The following is an 18,118-nucleotide window of genomic DNA, read 5'->3' as shown; positions in this document are numbered from 1 at the left end:
AAACTGCACGGATGCTTCCACATCAATCCGTTTTATGTCGATCGTCTGCAAATGTCATTTTCCTTTTGGATGATGTAAGGCATTACTTCATGGGACGATTCTCTCTCTCTCTCTCTCTCTCTCTCTCTCTCTCTCTCTCTCTCTCTCTCTCTCTCTCTCTCTCTCTCTCTCTCTCTCTCTCTCTCTCTCTCGTGCACAGCTTGGAGCAACATTAGGATTTCTTTTAAGCTTCTGCCGGACCAAATCGTTGGAGAGATGGGTGCGCACGGGAGTCGCACCTTCACCCTCTTCTCTGTGAGCAACCTCGGAGCATGTTTCAGCATCCCAGTTGTCATGGAGCGACGCTTGGTAGCAGAATGAAGGGATGCACGAACATTCTTCAGATGATTTTCAGATGATCAAATGTTTTTTACTTTTTGGGAAATTTCAGAGTGAAGTGAGAATTGCATTTCTCTGAAATCACAGGAATGACCCAACACAGTGGATGCGTGTAACATGATGTGCTCACCGGTTTTGATACTCGTTCAAAAAAGGATGCACGGTGGGCAGGCACACTTACGCATGGGGTTAACGGATATACTGTAAGCACACCTTGGAGTGTTTGCAATGACTGCAGCTTGAATCAAGACTATGCTTTGGGTCTGAGGGCGTCAACACCATGCAGCTACACCCCACATCCTAAACTTCTGGGACGTTTGCGCTCCGTGATCGAGACTCCGATTTCGTGCAAGAGCTGGAAAAATGGCACTGAGCGAAAACTGCAAAACGCAACCCGCAAAAGAGCAAGGGTCGGTGCAAAATCCTCCATCGGATGTTATTGAGCTAAACGTGGGTGGGCAAGTGTATTACACTCGCCATGCCACATTGACAAGCTTTCCAAATTCCTTACTTGGCAAGCTGTTCTCTAACAAGAAGGGGTCTTCAAATGACTTGTCCCGGGACTTCAGAGGACGTTATTTTATTGACAGGGATGGCTTTCTGTTTCGGTATGTATTAGATTATCTTAGAGACAAGCAAGTTGTCCTCCCTGACCACTTCCCCGAGAGAGGAAGGTTGAAAAGAGAGGCGGAATACTTCCAGCTGCCAGATTTGGCCAAACTTTTATCGTCCGAGGATTCAAAACTATTTCCAGACGACGTGTGCTACAGTGATTTGGATGATGCGTCGCAGGGCAGTGACCAGAGATTTTTTCCCTCTTACTCCTTGGACCGGAGGTATGGCTACATCACAGTCGCGTTCAAAGGCGCGTGCGCTGGGGGAGGCAGAGAAAGTCAACTCGATATCAAGGCAAAAAAGTTACCGAAGATCTTCATCAGCAGTAGGATTGGCTTGGCGAAAGAGGTATTTGGAGACGCCCTGAATGACAACAGGGACTCGGACAGACCCCCGGACCGTTACACCTGCAGGTTTTACCTCAAGTTCAAGCACCTGGAGAGAGCTTTTGACATGCTGTCAGAGAGCGGCTTTCACATTGTGGCCTGCAATTCGTCCCTGTCTGCATCCTCCATCGGTCATTACGCGGATGACAGGGTCTGGTCCAATTACGCACAGTACATCTTCTACCGTGAGTGAAGATTTATTCCTACTTCGTACTTTCAGAGGTGATGAGAGATAAACTGATGGCTTTGACCTCCAGAAATAATTAGAATGCAAACAACTAAGTGGAACACAAACAACACCCAAGTGCCCCCTCTCTCCCCCATATAACCGTATCCAGGCCATGTATGGTATTGCATGCTGACCAGAAAGGGCGCTTCCCCCATTAGTTAAATGGTGTAAAAAAAGCATAACCACACATATTTCCATATGGAAACCCCATGCAATTTATTTCGAATGGTCTACAATTAGAGATGGTTTGCAGAAACATGGTGTGTGTTATCTCACACCACCAGGAGGTATGGTCGGGTTTCAGCACATCCTTCTAAAAATACTTGCATCCCTTGCAGTGGCTGACTTTAAACGTCTGTTTTGGGGCCGAGATAAGAGGCGAACTTGCCCACGGGCCTCAGGGGAGTTGAGTCACATTGCTGCTACACTTCAAGTACACATGCGTCATGCGTAAGGGTTATAGCCCAGCTGCTGATGGGTGATGAATAATATAGCACCGATGGGCTGCACACAATTCACATGAATGCTGCTGCATTCTCTTGAATCAGCTTTGCTTTTCACTTGAAGACAAGTTTGTTCATCAGCAAATGCCTTAATTAGCTGCAAACATGGTTCATTCCACTCTTTGCAGAGAGAGGAGTTGGGCCATATGGCTAGTTAAAAAAGCACTTTGTTCATTACTCAGAGTGGCTCCCTTTGGAAGAGCTGAGGTTGGAGGTGTAGGAGGATGGGTCGAGGACTTGCACAAACATTGACCAGGTTGTATTTCCCTGAGTTATTCAACTTTCTGAAGCACAGCACACGGTGTAGGTGTTCCTCCCCTTGAACAGACACTGCCCGAGGACAAAGACAGGAACAGTGGGAGGAGGATGAAGGTGAGGGACAGGGGAGGAACGGCACTAAGGAAGGAAAGAAGATGCAGAGAAAGAAAAAGCCCAGAAACCAAAAGAGGGAATTTAAGGAAGCAAACTGAAGGCAAGTGTAGAAGCGAGAGGTGAACAGATGTAAGGGAGAGCAGCTGAGGAGGAGAAATGAGGGAGTAAAAGTTGCATGAGACCTGGCCATGGGGAGAAAGAACTGAGGCAGAAAGAAGAGAGAGGGAGCGAGGTGCAAAAATAGATTGAAGTAAGTATCGGACAGGAAAGTTCATTGGGTCTGAGGGAGCGGAGAGGGGGGGAAAAGTGTTTGGCGGTATGACACGGAAGAAGAGGGAGAGACTGGATTTTCATTAAAAGAGAGAAGACAAGGTGAGGGTTAAAGGAAACACATATAGATAGCGAGCGTTGGGAGACAACGGCCTAGTCAAGATGATGGATAGACACATCAGGGGCAGACATGCGTGAGAGCCCTTGCTTCATAGCAGCACAGCGGGCCGCATCCACTTTCAAGACAAATACTGTAACCTGATTCTGAATGTGGGACACTGGCTGGCCTAGGGCAGGTAGTCCGAATGCATGTCGACAAATGCACCTTTGAGGTTGGCACGAAACAGATGTGCTTTATTGTTGTTTTCAGCAGAACACTTCGCTGCTCTCCTTTTACCCCATGCTCCCATCCAACCGCAGGCCCATATGGAGTGAAACGGGGAGTCTCGGTTTGTTTGGAGAGTAAAAAAGAGCAATCCGGCGCTGTAAATACATTGAGAGACTTTCTTCCAGGCCGTCAGTTCCTTGGCGTCATCAATGTTGCTCTTCTTGTTAAATGCGTCAGTTGTTTTCTACAAGCTCCACTGACTCTGCCGAATAGTGTGGACTCCAGTCAAAATGCCAACAGTAGATATTCATCATTTTACTGCGTGGTATCATCTGTATTAAAAGTCTGGGGACACATTCCCTCATAAAGTTTAGACACTCTACTCTCAATTATTGTCATCCCCTCCTGCTCAGTTGGATGTATGCCATTGGTTTCTCCACGGACTAAAACAAATGATGGAGGAGGCCGCAGTGTCTGAGCATTCATCATGAACCAGAGTTTTTGATCCTGATGAATGATTCACGTGTGTGACGGGTATGACTTGTTCACCCTTTGAATAAAAACATCTAACCAGCACACATTAAAGTGTACGGGACAGAGAGTAGCTGGTTGTATTTATTTTCTTTTACTGGTAGATACGGGCTTCCATCGATGATGATCTTGTCGGGTTATTCGTCAAGCAGACATGCAGGTTCATTAGCATGATAGAGACATTTAGTTGGTTTTTTTCAATCGGCAGTGACAACATTATTTCTGTAAGGATTTACAACTCTAACCTCTCAGTTGGCTCGTCTCGTTATTGCTTATCATCTCTGGGGAAAGAGGAGCTCGTTGGCTAATTACAAAGCAATCTGTGTTCCCAAAAATATTTCCAATGTCTCCAGCCATGCGGGATGGAGATGCAATTTAAGAAGATAAATGCTCACCTCTTTTTAAGGCAGTTTGAAAAATAAGTCATATTTCAATTTATAGATGAAAATGATTCGTCGTCATGGACACAATATCATCATAACCTGCTCTGACATTACCTCTTCCACATCACAGAGGCAGAGCAAATCATCAGTGAACAGTAGGACCGGCACCATCAGACAGTTTCCATCTTTCCTCATCTGAAAGGGCTGTGCCGACGTGCCTTGTCTTAATGGGAGACATGTACAGTGAAGATGGAGAATGCCAGGTGTGCTTTGTTAATATAACTGTGCAGTCTTCATTTGGGGCTGTAAATGAGATGATGTGTGGCCATTATTGCGCCTGAACAATAGCCACAAGGCGGCCGGGAGAAAGTAGGGGGGAAAGTAATCAATTGCTCGGGTGTAATGGAGGAAAAGATTGGGCCGTCCCCGAGCTCCCAGAGAGCCTGTTGTCGTGTGGATGGATCGGCAGCGCCTACAAGAGATGGATGGTGCGCCCATGAATAACTCGTATACGTCTTAAAAGAGCAAAAGAGGCAGGAGGACGGTCAGAAGCAAGGAATGCTTGTGCCATTATTTCTCACAATGGTTGCAGCACCTTGTGCACTTCATCAGTGCGAGTAGACAAGCTGGATCACCATGGGAGTAAATCTGAGCTTATTGAACAACTGCAGATGCAAAGGGGAAGTACATTTTCTGAAACCAATCATTCATTGAAGCCTCATACACTGAATTTTAAAAGGCCGTGCTGGTCCTTTTTTATGTTTCAGGTCCTTGACTCTGAATAGTACTCTTCACAGTATACTGCTGTATTTTCTCTGAATCTGACTACAAACTTTTTATGTTGATTATATTGATATTATATGCAGCTGTTAGTTTACATCTCATGGTATTTAAATTAATTTGCAGAGACGTAGAACACACATAATATAGGCAATCTTTCATTATGAAAAGGTTTCTCAGTGACGAGGACACTGTTGCACACTGCATTTACCAACAATATACTGTGACGATGCTGACTCAAAATCCACAGATGTTGGGAGTGCCCTTGAACGCACCAACAAGGAGAGTTTTCAAAATAGTCCCAGTAACTTCATTACCAAGTGATGATAATGCAATTTTGACAAATAAAAAGAAGCAACATAGACTTTGATGGATTACCCATTAAGCAATTTGCAGTTCCCATATTGAGCAGAGTGGAAGCAACGTTAAGCCATCAATCTAAACATACAACACTTATAACCTGTTCCTTTAAAATGACAGATGCAGTTCGAACCTCGTAAATTTACATTCTTTAAATATAATTTGAATATTGTTTTCTGTGCTCTGTAGCTGTAGGAGTGTAATAGCGCTTACCATCTGACATCCAACACCTTAATGATCCCTCCGGGGACATTTAATGGCTACATGGTGGAGCTCACATTGTGGGCAGCGCTGAGTGTTTCCTGAAGACAGGGGATCCCGTGTGTTGACATGCGGGAGGTCGTAAGGTAGTGATTGTTATGGCGTTGGGGCTCGACTGTACATAGTGAGTTGAAGTTTGTCCCAAAGAATCTATATATTTTGAGTCAGTGATGGAGAAGTAAAAAGAGGTTAGAGTTCCCTTTCCTTAGACGTCACTCTTTGAATATCATCTACTTGACAGGGTGAAGGACAAGCATCGGCCCTTGTCTTTCCTGCAGCCTCTTGAGGCTTCATCTAGGTGATGCCAAGAGCTCGGTGAATACTCAGGACACCTTCTTTGCTGTCTCCTCGTCTCATCATGCTTCATCAGGGCTTGTGCAATGGAGGGGTGTGGCTCTGGGTCAGGAGAGGCTGTTATAGACGTTTCAATCTGTCTCAGTTGATTGTTCATCAGGGACCCACACGGCGGGGCAACCACCCTGTGACTCTGGGAGGGGACAGCACCCTCTTGTCATCAACAATCAGCCAGTGAAGCTTTCACTCTCGTCCCGGAAAGCAGATCATTTGGGACAGTAATGGGTCTATGCGAGAGTAAGAGTGTCCTTGAGTTATCATGTAAAGCTTGTTGGGTCACCCGGACTATTCCTGTCCAGCTCTCTCTCATCACTGCTGCTGGCTGGCTGCATGTAATAAATATTGACAAATTAAATTGCACGCAGATATTACAGATATTACTATACCGGGAAAGAGGATGGCTGTAGCCGTCAGTGAGGTTGGACACAAACTGCTCAAGTGATACTTTTTCAGCAAAGGACTATCTTGGTGAAATGGATTTTCCTCACCCTGTAAGGATGGTCACTGCCTTTGCAAGACAAGCCTTTTTTTTTTTTACTGCTGTAAGGACACGTTGGCCTAATTTGTGCGCTAACAAGCATGTAAACTACACTCCTCCTGAGGCAAAGTAAAACATATTTGTGGGAGCTGGAGAATATAAGACTGTGTCTATGATCAGAGAATTGCTTTCACCAAACAATCAGGGCTGATACTCTGATACTTTTTCTACCTATTTTGTGTGTTTCATACGGAGCCCAGGGAGTGACATGGGGGAAAAAAACCTTTTTGCAAGATCTCAAATTCGCCCAAATTGTAGGCCAGAGAATATTATATTATATTGCACTAAAACCAAACAGCGACTGAAGCATTTCATGATGTCTCACACCCCTCTGCCTTGCAATATTTTGTTGTGTTTGGAAGGATAAAGCAAGTAGGTTTATCCCAGAAATGTAACAGTTAAATGTTTTTTCTCTTGTCTGACTCCAGCAGCTTGGATACAAAGAGCCGCGTTGTGTTGAAAACCTATTTTCATTGATTTAGATTGAGGGCACAGTTCACGTCACTGCTGAGATTCAAATTTGAAAAGCAGACAGCTTCGGGTGACTCAAGTGCAAATCTGAAATAAATTGCGTTATGGCCTCCTGGTCATGTGCAATGACAACATGAAATTGCTGAGTGATCGAGTATATTTCTTGTTCCTCTCAATTTCCCTTTTTGCCTCTCAGATTACATGACTGGAGCTCTGTGCTCCACCATCAGAGAAATAATCATCACACACCCTTGATGAGTCTGTTTAGAGGCACAGATGAAAACAAAGTCACTAATGTCTGGCAAGAAAGCCACTGACATTTGAATCTGAGTTTGTTAGAGCCGTCTGCCTTTAAGCCCCCATCATGTCCTACTTTTCTGCCATTTAAAACCTCTCAATGGATAAAAATGTCTAATTTTACTCCAATATCCAGGTCCTTCAATATCCATAAAACTCTGACCTCTCACGGGCACGAGGACAAACATCCCTGCTTTCTTTAGAGATGGAGAGGAGTTTGAGGATACCCCTTGTGACACGCCTGCAAAACCTCTGCTGAACTTGACTCCCTCTGTCTGTGTTATTTATGAGAAGTGCAGCCTGAGTATGGTCTGAGGACCAGCCCCAGTCTTTTAATGTGGTTGGAATATGATCTCTTAGACAGGCTGTATGGATCTGAGAAAAACACAATGCAATCAATGGCTTCCCTGAAAAGATACCAAAGGGTATTGCACACACCCACTTGTTTAAAAGTACCCGAGAATGACTGCGTTTCCTGACAAGGCTCTTAGTCGTTTCCTGTCTTGGCTCTGAAGGGGACATCAAAGCTTGACACTACACCACTTTTATCCAAAACACACAGTTAGCGGTCGCCTTCTGACAATGACGATTTGTTTTTGTATTATATGCTCGTCTATGGCCATGCTTCATTGAGACAAATTATTGTATGAAACAAAATGCAAGCCCAGGTCCTTCTCAGCCTCATCAGTGGCTTTAATACAATTCATTCTCCTGCATGGACTAAAAGTTTTATGATGCTATTATTGGGTGTTGGCTAGTTTCCTAAACGGGTTGCCCCTCTGGAATACAGCATCCATCCATTTAGAAACAATGCTCAGCCTGATCTTCCGCGCTAAAGCGCCCGCATCCATTTGCCTGGTGCTGCTCGTCGGCTGGATTCAGCTAGATTCGTTTTCTGCGGGGGGAAACTGGTGCACTGATTGGCCCCTTTACTCATGGATTAGCCATTAAAAAGCTGTTAGTGACTCTCACTATCAGCTCAATGCAATCATCGCACAAGAGATAAGGTCATTATTACAGTGGGCGCAGAGAGGTTAAAATCCCCCTTCAACTCTGTTCAGTATAAATTGGTGCAAGCACTGGAAGGAGGTAATGGACAAAATTATTACTCGCTCTGAGATATCATTGCCATTGAGTCTGTGTCATCCCATTGGAAAAAGCCATTAAGAGGTATTAAGGGCCTGTGTGCACCAGTTTTTCGCTCATATTCTGTTGTTTAGAATACATAGAGCACAGCAGCTTTCAACGCCGCACCTTTCTACCTGTTAATACATCTAAATGAGAGCATAGTTCAGGGATATTTCTGGAAAATGAAAGACCGCTACAGTGTTTCCTGTCTTTACATGAACACTTCACAAGCCAGCGGGCATTACAGCAGCATTTCTGGTTCATAATTAGCAATGTAGGAGAACGTGAGACGATTCGAGGTACAAGAGGCAGAATGAAGACTCTTAAAATCTTCTGTTACTACCTGGTGGAGTGTCTGTGTAAACTTGATGACAGGAGGTCACACCTGCGGGTACATCTATTCACCGACCCAGTTCTGTTACCACCCAAGAGGAATTATACTTTGTTGACATGCCTTTTCTACTTTGCTGCCTCCCTAAAGATAGAACGCACCTTGTCGAGTTATTTGACAAGAGTGATCTGAAAACACAAGACATAATACACCGCCTCCTTAATACAAGACAGTCAGGTAACAGTTCTTAAAAGAAACTGGACGGCAAAGCAAATAGTTTTGGCTCTGAGACAAGCTTTGCCTCGGGAAATGGGAAAGGTCTTTTAGGGAGCCATACTGAACCGCACTGAGCTCTGGGGCCTCTCCTTATCAGAGGAAGCAATATGCACAGCCCACAAGCTCCTTGAAATTTAGCAATTAAATGGCAACCCTACCACACACACACACACACACACACACACACACACACACACACACACACACACACACACACACACACACTCATCTGATGTTCGTTTAAATATATTTGTATGACATTGAAACTGCTGTGTAGGCATTTGTCAGCATTTGCTTGATCAGTGCAACTGTTTCTTTTGTTTGAATCTGTCACCATACAGACAACTCGGACATTAGTTGACAGTGCGTTACTGCAAGAAAGAGTGTCTTGCTGCGGGAGTAGATGTACTGCATGTGGTCAAAACAAGAGACAAATGTGTTTCCGTGTTTTGTTTTCCAGGTGGGCCCTCAAGGTGGTTGTCCTCTCACTGTGACTGCTGCTGCAAGAGCCACAAAAGCGAGCGCGAAGGGGAGAGCGGCACCTCCTTCAACGAGCTGTCCACTTCCTGTTCTGAGACCCAGTCGGAGGCCAGCTCCCCTCAAGGAACCGTGATCTGTGGCCCCGTGAGCCGGCGCGCCAACATCCAGACGCTGGACCGTCCCATGCCCAAAGGATCAGCTCACGTGCTGCATCAGGCAGAGATGCGCCGCAAGACTGACATGCTCCGCGTGAGAACCTTCGGGGTCCGAGATCGAGAGGCTGCAAAAAGGAAAGGCAACAAGGAGAAGATGACTCCAGCGCAGGAGCTGGAGAAATGCATCCAGGACTTCCGGCGCATCAGGATTCCCGATCGCTTTCCGGAGAGGAAGTACAATTGGCAATCAGAGCTCCTGAGAAAGTACCGTCTCTGAAATGAGTGTTAAAAAGAAAGAGATGGTAGTCATCATGCCACCATCGATGAAGAGTATTAACTGCACAGGCAATAGACTGCACCCTCTAAGGCACATACTGTATTAGAAAAAAAAGAAAAAAGTACTGTGGACACTTTCCCGCCAGCATGACTAGCTGAGCACACACGGCACAAAGCAGTGGGAGTCATTGATTTGTTATGATATGCACATGTGGTTACACATCAGGTTACTTGTTGGGGCTTACATCACTAACCCTGTTCTCACTTCAGAGAGCGGCTACTATATCACTATTTAAGCAACAAAGCAACCTCAGGAGCAACATCGTTTCAATTCATCAATCTATCACATACTGGATGTGCAATTGCCCAAAGTAGCTGATTTAAAAAAAATGGACGTACCCATATGGTGCTGTGAGTTAGCAATGGAATATCACTATTCTCCACTGATAACACATATAGTCATAGTAGGCTTCGATATCGGCACTGCATGTCATTTCACCCTTAGCATAATTATGCAATATCAAACAAACTTTAAATTCACTGTTTTGTGTGATGGGTAAAAATGGTGTGTTGAGACTGGGGCTAACGTAAAGGAAAGCACCGCCTGGATCTGTTTGCCATTGTAAAACTTTTTGTCCAATGTTGTCATTATGTGTTGGATAGATGATGTTGTGTAGGTAGAGCATATAATGGTTATTTGACTTGATTGTAAGTGTGCAAAAAAGCTAATAAATGGGTTCAACTTGTATTTATTCTTCGTAAAACCTGCAATCTTAGTAGACCTTGTAATCTGCAGTAGGCTCCAATTAGGTTGAACGTGGAAATTACAGGTTTTATTCTCAGGTCTTATTCTCAGGTCTTATTCTCATAATTGGCCGATCAACAAAGCTCTCTCCCCCGCACAGCGATAATCCAATCACAGATTTAGCAACCAAAACAAAAAGGCCAGACAAGCTGTATAGTGTACATGTACATGTGCAAGAGCAGCGCTCAAGAGAGAAGAGAAGATCAAGAAAGTAACGATTAAATTGTGTTTTTCTTCTCAGACCGAACTTAACTCAACGTTATAGGCGCCAAGGAGCTTTGAATAATTCAACACAAAATTTGCCAGATGAGAAAAAGGTGTTAGCTGGAAACCATAAAAAGTCCAGCGGAGATTCAATGACTCGTGGTGCAAACGTCAGCTTAATTCGCCAGATAGCTTGCTAACAGTTGCTCGCCAAAAAACATCTAAAGTAGCTCTCTGGATTTATGGGCTTTTGCACTGAAGATATTTTGACATGTTACAGTAGGAAGAGTGCAGGAATAAATAATAAACTCAGTGATGAATAAATTGTATTTATAATATTGTGAATACTGGCTCAGCCTGGTCATCATTCTGTAAAATTGTAACTTATTTGCCAGGTATTTGCTGTTATTTTTAAAGTTGCATCTTTCAAACCTCTACAACGGAGGTGATGGATGTGCAGTTAGCATAAAGTATTCGTCAAAATGGCCACAATTATGAGAACAAGGTTGAAAACTGCCAAGGTCAGAGGTGACAGGATTTTGCATGATAGCACAATCATTTGGATTGAGATTATTTATATTTTCCAGACTCTGTGCTGAAAACAAAAGCATCTTGCTTCGTGTTGCACCCACCATCACCACCACCAGCCAAACAACCCCACACAAAACTGGCTTCATTGAAGGAGTGAAATAAATCCCTCCTTGTTGACATTTCAATGTGTGCCTCATCGTATTGGGAGGATCCCAAAGAAACAGGAAGAGAACCATAACTGTGCATCACAAGCTCCATTTATAGAGAGCACTATTTTTAGCCAACAGATTTCTGCAGTGTGGCCACATAAGGAGCGAGGCTTGGGGACCGTATTGCTGCAACCCCAAAAACAGCCTGATGATAGATGAAGAGCTGCTTCTCTCTTGGGACAGAGATTGTCCTACAACAAAAGTTCAAAGGAAGAAGCTTTGTTCTGGCCCTGTGATACATTTTGCTCCATGTGCAGAAATGCATATGACAGCAACCAGATTGAGAGACATTAAAGCCCTTAGCTGTCAAAAAAAGACAGCAACCCATATGTTACAAATCAGGGCTTTTTAAAGTCTCTATTTTGCTGCTATTTAGCTAAGAGTGGGTTAAGAGTGGGCCATATGGGTTAGGATGTGAATGGACTAAAAACGACATTAGATTCTTAATTTTCCAGCAGAGAATAGAACAGCAGAGCCTGGAAGGTGACATAATTAGTCAGGGATATACTGGCCTCTCCTCCACTCTGCACCCGGAGCCCATATCTCTTCCTCTCAGCCTCCATTCAACAGGGATACAGCGTGAAATCTCTCCGTTTGAAATGCAATGACCCTTTCCCCCGTCTTTGAAAACCGGATCCGCTTTGGATGGCGTTTCGCCTCGCACTTAGCACGTTCTGAATCCTAATGAAAAAAAATCAATGAATCTGTTTTTTGCACATCAAATATACACAACGCCACGGCGTAGCCTGACCTGGCCTGACCCAGGTGACCTTGCTGGCCTATCCCACAGAACCATCTGAACGCTGCCGTTGCCACTCTGCTTTCCTTACAGATCAATAGCCTCAGATCCTGCCCTGACCTTACAGTCTTTACAGACGGTCGATAAGCAGCATCCTCCTCTAGGATGCAAAGTAACATTAAATCTTCAATCAAAAAACATCACCGCCACCGCTAACCACCCTCACTTATCCGGCAGGGTTGCCTGCAGGCCTTGCATTTCCCACAACAACAGCTTTGTTTGGCATGAGACAGGTCTGACAGCGTGATTACAGCCCTGTTGCAGAAATTACTGCAATGCCTGAGAGTGGGAGAATTACCCTGCTGATCAGATATTACGCGACCAGAAAAGGCTGTTATTCACACATGGAATAATAGAGGCATGATGTAAAACCAAGCAAACAGGATTTCTTTTTTCATTGAATATAAGGATTAGACTCTGTATTATGAAGGGTTTAGAAGAGACTCTAATTCCCTTCTGTTGTAATGTTATGAATCCAAGTTGATAACTGAGGTTATTGTTGCAATGTGGAAGATGTCTGGAGCTACACGTCAAGGCAGGCACAGGATCATTTCTGCTAAGCTCTACATCTGGAAGAGAACGCATGCAATTCATCTCTTTCCTCTAAAACAAACGTACTCCAACTGGGAGAGGTCTCGTTGCCCCGCAGCACGTCTCCATAAGTATCCAAGACCAACATGTTTTTCTGCTCACTCATCTAATTTTAGATGACTGACATTTTAGGAAGTGAATTGAGATGTGGCGGACTAACTGGGTGCCTTAAGATCTGTCTCCGTTATTTGCATATTTGTTCACCATGATGGCAAAACAAGGGTATTCCCGTGCTGCAGTTTTCATGAAAAAGGACAGATGACGATCACGTGCAAATGCTTTTCGCTCACTGAAAATCTTACAGTGGCTCAAACTGGTTTTCCCAGAGGATACTTGTATGAATAATGTTTTTTTCAAATGGGAAGACAGCACAGTCACAGCAAAACATTGACATTCTTGCATCACAATCCTGTGGCCCAGTTTTCCCATTTGTGTCACTTCATTTATTTATTTGTTAAAAGCGTATTGAATAGACTTTTGTGACTGTTAACAGGGTCAATCTCTCCTTTTTAAGCCACATTGTGCTCAGAGCTGTGGGTTTTACAAAACCGACTTTGTGCTCTTTCATGAAGAGCCTGCAGGGACGTAGTGAGAGAAATGGGAGCCAATTTACAGCCTTAGAGTACATTTTGGGTCTTACTCTGGCCTGATTCTGCCAAGTCCAATGTGTGGAAATACCGATGGAACATATTACAAATGAGCCCAGGGGAATAAAATACAAAATCACAGTGAATGTCATCACCGTCACACCCTGCAGAACACACACACACACACACACACACACACACACACACACACACACACACACACACACACACACACACACACACACACACACACACACACACACACACACACACACACACACACACACACGTATGGACACAAAGTCTCTGGGCATCATCTCCTTTCATCTCATCCCCACTTCACTTAATTTTTTTGGCTTTCACTACACATCATGATCGTTTTTTTAAAGACTTAATTTGAAAGTGCCATTACCATACTGTTCTCAACTTTAAACTCTTTGTGGAGGGAAAAAAAACACAAAATTAAAAGGCTGGTTCACCCAAACCACGAAAAAAGAACATGCATTTTCTTTATAACCTCTGCTGCATGAGTTGTCCCAAATCTGAGATATGTGTCTATGAGATTTCTGCTGCCACCCCAGTACAACAGAGGTGAATAAACTCTTGTTTGTGTTGCACAAAGCACTGAAATATATGTTTAAAATTGCAAAAAAACATCTCCTTCCACGAACAGTGTCCTAGTTACTCTGGAAAAGATTTCACAGGTGTCTTCGGTACTACTTTCTGCTGAAGAAATAGTTCCCTTAAAAACTGTTGACTGTCAGTTTTGTTGATTATTCAGGATAAGGGACGGACTCCTGCAGTGACAGGCGTCAGTCAATAATGCTGACTTCAGCAGGCATTGAGTCCAGTGAGTCTACTTTTGCACTCCTTTGGCGCCCTATCTCAGCTATCAGCTCACTGCTCTGGCGCCAGCACTGAGGCACAACATCGAACACACAATCATTTACGTCTGTAGACATCCACTGTCAGCATTGCAGTTAGTTGTATGTACCGTCTTCTCTGTGCAGCTCCGCACATTCTTCTGGGATCCATCCAGCATTTCTGTGAAGAGAGGGAGAAAAATGAGGGTGCAATGGAGAGGCCAGGCCACTGCCTTGTCATGAGGTCAGTCAAGTGAACTTGAAGCTCCATAGCATTTGTGCAGGTGTACTTTTTTTTTTTTTAAGCGTTTCCTCTTGTCAGCTAGGAGGCTGATTAACAGCCAAAGTGTCTTCCACTCGTCATTTTCCCCCTCATTACCTTATCCCTTTCTCAAGGACTGCTCTGGAGAATATACAGGCTCAATTAAGCTGTTCTGACCGGAAATCCCATTGCTCATAAATCACCTCCAAGGGCTACTGATCAGCACTGCTACACCGCAGCGTAAAGGAGCTCACAGCAGTGTGTGCTAGCAGGGCAGCAGCTATTATAAATCAAAAGAAAAGTACAGAGTATATTGCAGGGGATAAAATACTGGTCAACACTGTATCGTAAATCTGGAAAATAATCACTGATAGTCTGTGAACTGTGATATCAGACAATGAATACAGCGGGACAGGTAAACAGTTTTGATGCTATGGGACAACGGACAAGGACTTACACTCACCTTTTTATGTCTGTTAGGGGGCTGAAATTATGGGCACAAGCTTTTTATACTTTGAATTTTATGATGGAGTTTGTTATGCAGGAGATTTCACTTTTCTATCGAGCTAGATTTTGTTCTGTCAAAATGTGCTGTGCTCAGCTAATGTGTCGGCCTATTAAATAATCAGTAGGGGAACATTGTCTTAATTCCTTCCAACATTTTCCAAGCACTGCACAATTAGAATTGCATGCCCGAACCATACCTTGAGGTGTCGTTGCTTTATAAAACATCCTCAAATAGCTTAAGAGCACAAACCCATTTGACCATATAAGCGAGATAAAGACTGTTCGCTGTTCATTTATTTCATGCCTTTAAATGAGGACCGAGGGACAAACCCTGTTCTGATGCATTACAGAGCTATGACTGTATAAGAAAATAATCTCAGGATTTGAGAATTTCATTCGTCGTTCGTCTCTCGTCCCTCGGTGGTGCCGGTTGCTGACACTTGATGTAGGTGTTCGCTCACCTGAAGCTTCTCCTGGGTCTGAGTGACGAGGAGGACCTGGAATGGACCCTGCCAGCGCCGTGCGTTCCAATGCTTCCTTCTGAAGTCTCTGAAGTTTCCATAATGCGCCAAAATCATATCTGGAGCCAGTGTGAATAGTCACAGTGTTACCCTCTGCGAGTTTGCAGGCTTCAATGAGTACGATAAGCTCTGCGTCCTGGGCTGAGAGGTGATGAGTGAAACAGACACCACTTCATCATGTCGTCATGAGAATTTGATATATTGCATAAAGAGGTGTAAGACGTTCTAAAGCATTCATACTACACTAATTGTATAGTTCAGTTCTTCTTTAATTTACTGATACATTCAGAACTTGATAACCTGATGAAGAAAGGGATTAAAACCGGCCTGGTACAGTTACCAAAGGAAAAGTATAAGATTTAATATCCTTCCTATCCTATTTTCTATATACCTAAAGTCCTATCACTGAGTTAGAAGACTTGGATTTTGCCGTATTTTAATTCAAAAGTTGTGGTTGATCATGACGTTACTAAATACCAATAAAAAACAAAACAAAAATGTGGATAGCAATTATAAAACATTATTCTACATGTGGATCTAGCCACACCAAAATTATACATCCCCGTGCCACGCTATCTTTGCTGTAACCTAATTTAGCGTAACAATGGAAGAGACCACATAGCAATCTATCTAAGCTAAGCTTCATTATTACATCATTTTCACTACACACACATGTGTGTGTGTGTGGGGGGGATGAAGTTAGGGGTTAGTTTAAAGTTAATTCCTACACACACGCACACAATGACGTGCATGTACAATGTAAACAAACACACGTGTCTGTTTGCACTGAGTAAACATTGAATATTGCTAAATATCTGACCAGATCTGTATATATTTACCCTTCCAATGACGAGATGAGAATTCTCGACGACCGTTGCTTTGACGTCTCGGACCCATCCACTGACAAACTGATTATAAGCGTCGAGCCCTTTGTAGCACTCCAACTCGTGCATGCTACCTTTATACCCACAGACAAGAGAAACCAGCTGAAACAGGCAAGGGGAAGAATGATGGAAGACTGACATTTGTGCTGAAACAGGCAATGTCTGGTGTATTCCCTGCAATAATAAAAGTAGGCCTGGTTCTATGTCGAGGTTATATATGGCCTGCAATTGTCTTCTCCTGTGCTCTTTGACCGATGTGGATTTTTATGTTGAGGTGGAGGTTTATGATACAGCTATGTGGATGTTTATCTTAAAGTAGAGGTTTATGATACAGCAGGTGCTGTCGGTCTAAGGAGAACTAAGCAGAGAGCAGAATGAAAACATTTTGTCCTGTTACATAATCTGTTGTTTTTAAAGGACGGGGGGGTAGGGCAGTACACAACAGAAGCTGCGTATTAATGTCAAATACATTTATTTCCCAGCTACACTCAACAACATTATTTTCTCTGGAGAAGTAATTATCTCATTGTCACCTTCCAGTGCAGGACTGCAGGATGTATTTTTTGGGGTACCATCGTATTGTTTTTACAAAGCTGAGTGCATTTTGCATCAAAGAAACCCCTGATGTTTCACATGATGCACCAGATTAATCCTCCCAGAGATTAAATGGAGCACACAGATGGTCGGCGTGCTGCATCCACATCGGCTGACCTGCTACCGTTGCTCTGTGATTATCAACAGTGCACTAAACATATCTGCACAGTATTACTAAAAACAAAAGCCCATCAGGCCTGAAAACATGAAATTCAGGGAATAAAGGCTGCATGTGAATATTCTAGTGTTTGCTGTGGTGGGTTCAAATAAAGCATTAATGTTCTCAGGTCAGGTTATGACAGATCAAAAACAACAATGAACACGGTCAAAGAGAGTTATAGTGCCGAAACTAGAAACAGCCTGTGGAGAGAAAGAAATACGACTCTTGTAGAGGGGCCGAGTGTGTGCACATCAAGGCAAAGATACTCCTGTGCAAGACAAAAAATACTGGGGGGCACAAAGGAGGAAAGATTAACATAGACTCATGCAAATAATTGCTTTTTAGAGATCATGCCACTGACACTTACACTTGGAGGGTATTTTACATCCTGATTTCAGTCTTTTTAGACTCTGACTTTTTAAATTTGAAGCCAACAAAAAAAAGGATTCAGCATTCCCGCATCTGAATTTTATTCCAGGCAGTTTGGAAAGGAAACACCATCTAGACTCTCTTGTAGGGAAATAAAATGTACTTGAAATATAATTCAATAATCTACTTAAACAAGACGAAGAGTCTACAGCCATGCTAGCGGCTCTGCGATGCTGTACTGTACAGTAGTGCTTTGAAAGCAGTGCCAACATTCAGTACCATTGTTGTCACAATGACAATGTGCTGATGTTTAGCAGATATGATGTTGACATCTTCACCATCCTAGTTTAGCATGTTAGCAAACCAAATACTAGCATCATCAGCTAAATAGCAACACACACAAAGAACAGCTGATGTTGATGGTCATAAACCACAGTCTTGGAAACAATGAACTGTGGCCCTGATGATGGCACGAGAGGAAAGTGGAATGAGTGGAACTATTGGTGTGAGTACGATGAGTGAAAACTTTG

The 18,118-nt window shown here is 43.5% G+C and overlaps 1 protein-coding gene across 1 annotated transcript; it reads left to right on the top strand.

Annotated features, from left to right (window-relative positions):
- Positions 1-741: 741 nt before the first annotated feature.
- On the top strand, positions 742-9,703 carry kctd16a (potassium channel tetramerization domain containing 16a; the record flags this gene model as incomplete). Its single annotated transcript, XM_079269111.1, has 2 exons — positions 742-1,564; positions 9,252-9,703. The coding sequence occupies 2 exons, from the start codon at positions 742-744 to the stop codon at positions 9,701-9,703; spliced, it is 1,275 nt and encodes a 424-aa protein (XP_079125237.1).
- Positions 9,704-18,118: the final 8,415 nt, after the last annotated feature.

This window comes from Melanostigma gelatinosum, assembly GCF_949748355.1.
Source record: "Melanostigma gelatinosum genome assembly, chromosome: 5".
Taxonomy (NCBI): Eukaryota; Metazoa; Chordata; class Actinopteri; order Perciformes; family Zoarcidae; genus Melanostigma; species Melanostigma gelatinosum.
This window is presented reverse-complemented; position numbering and strand designations above follow the sequence as displayed.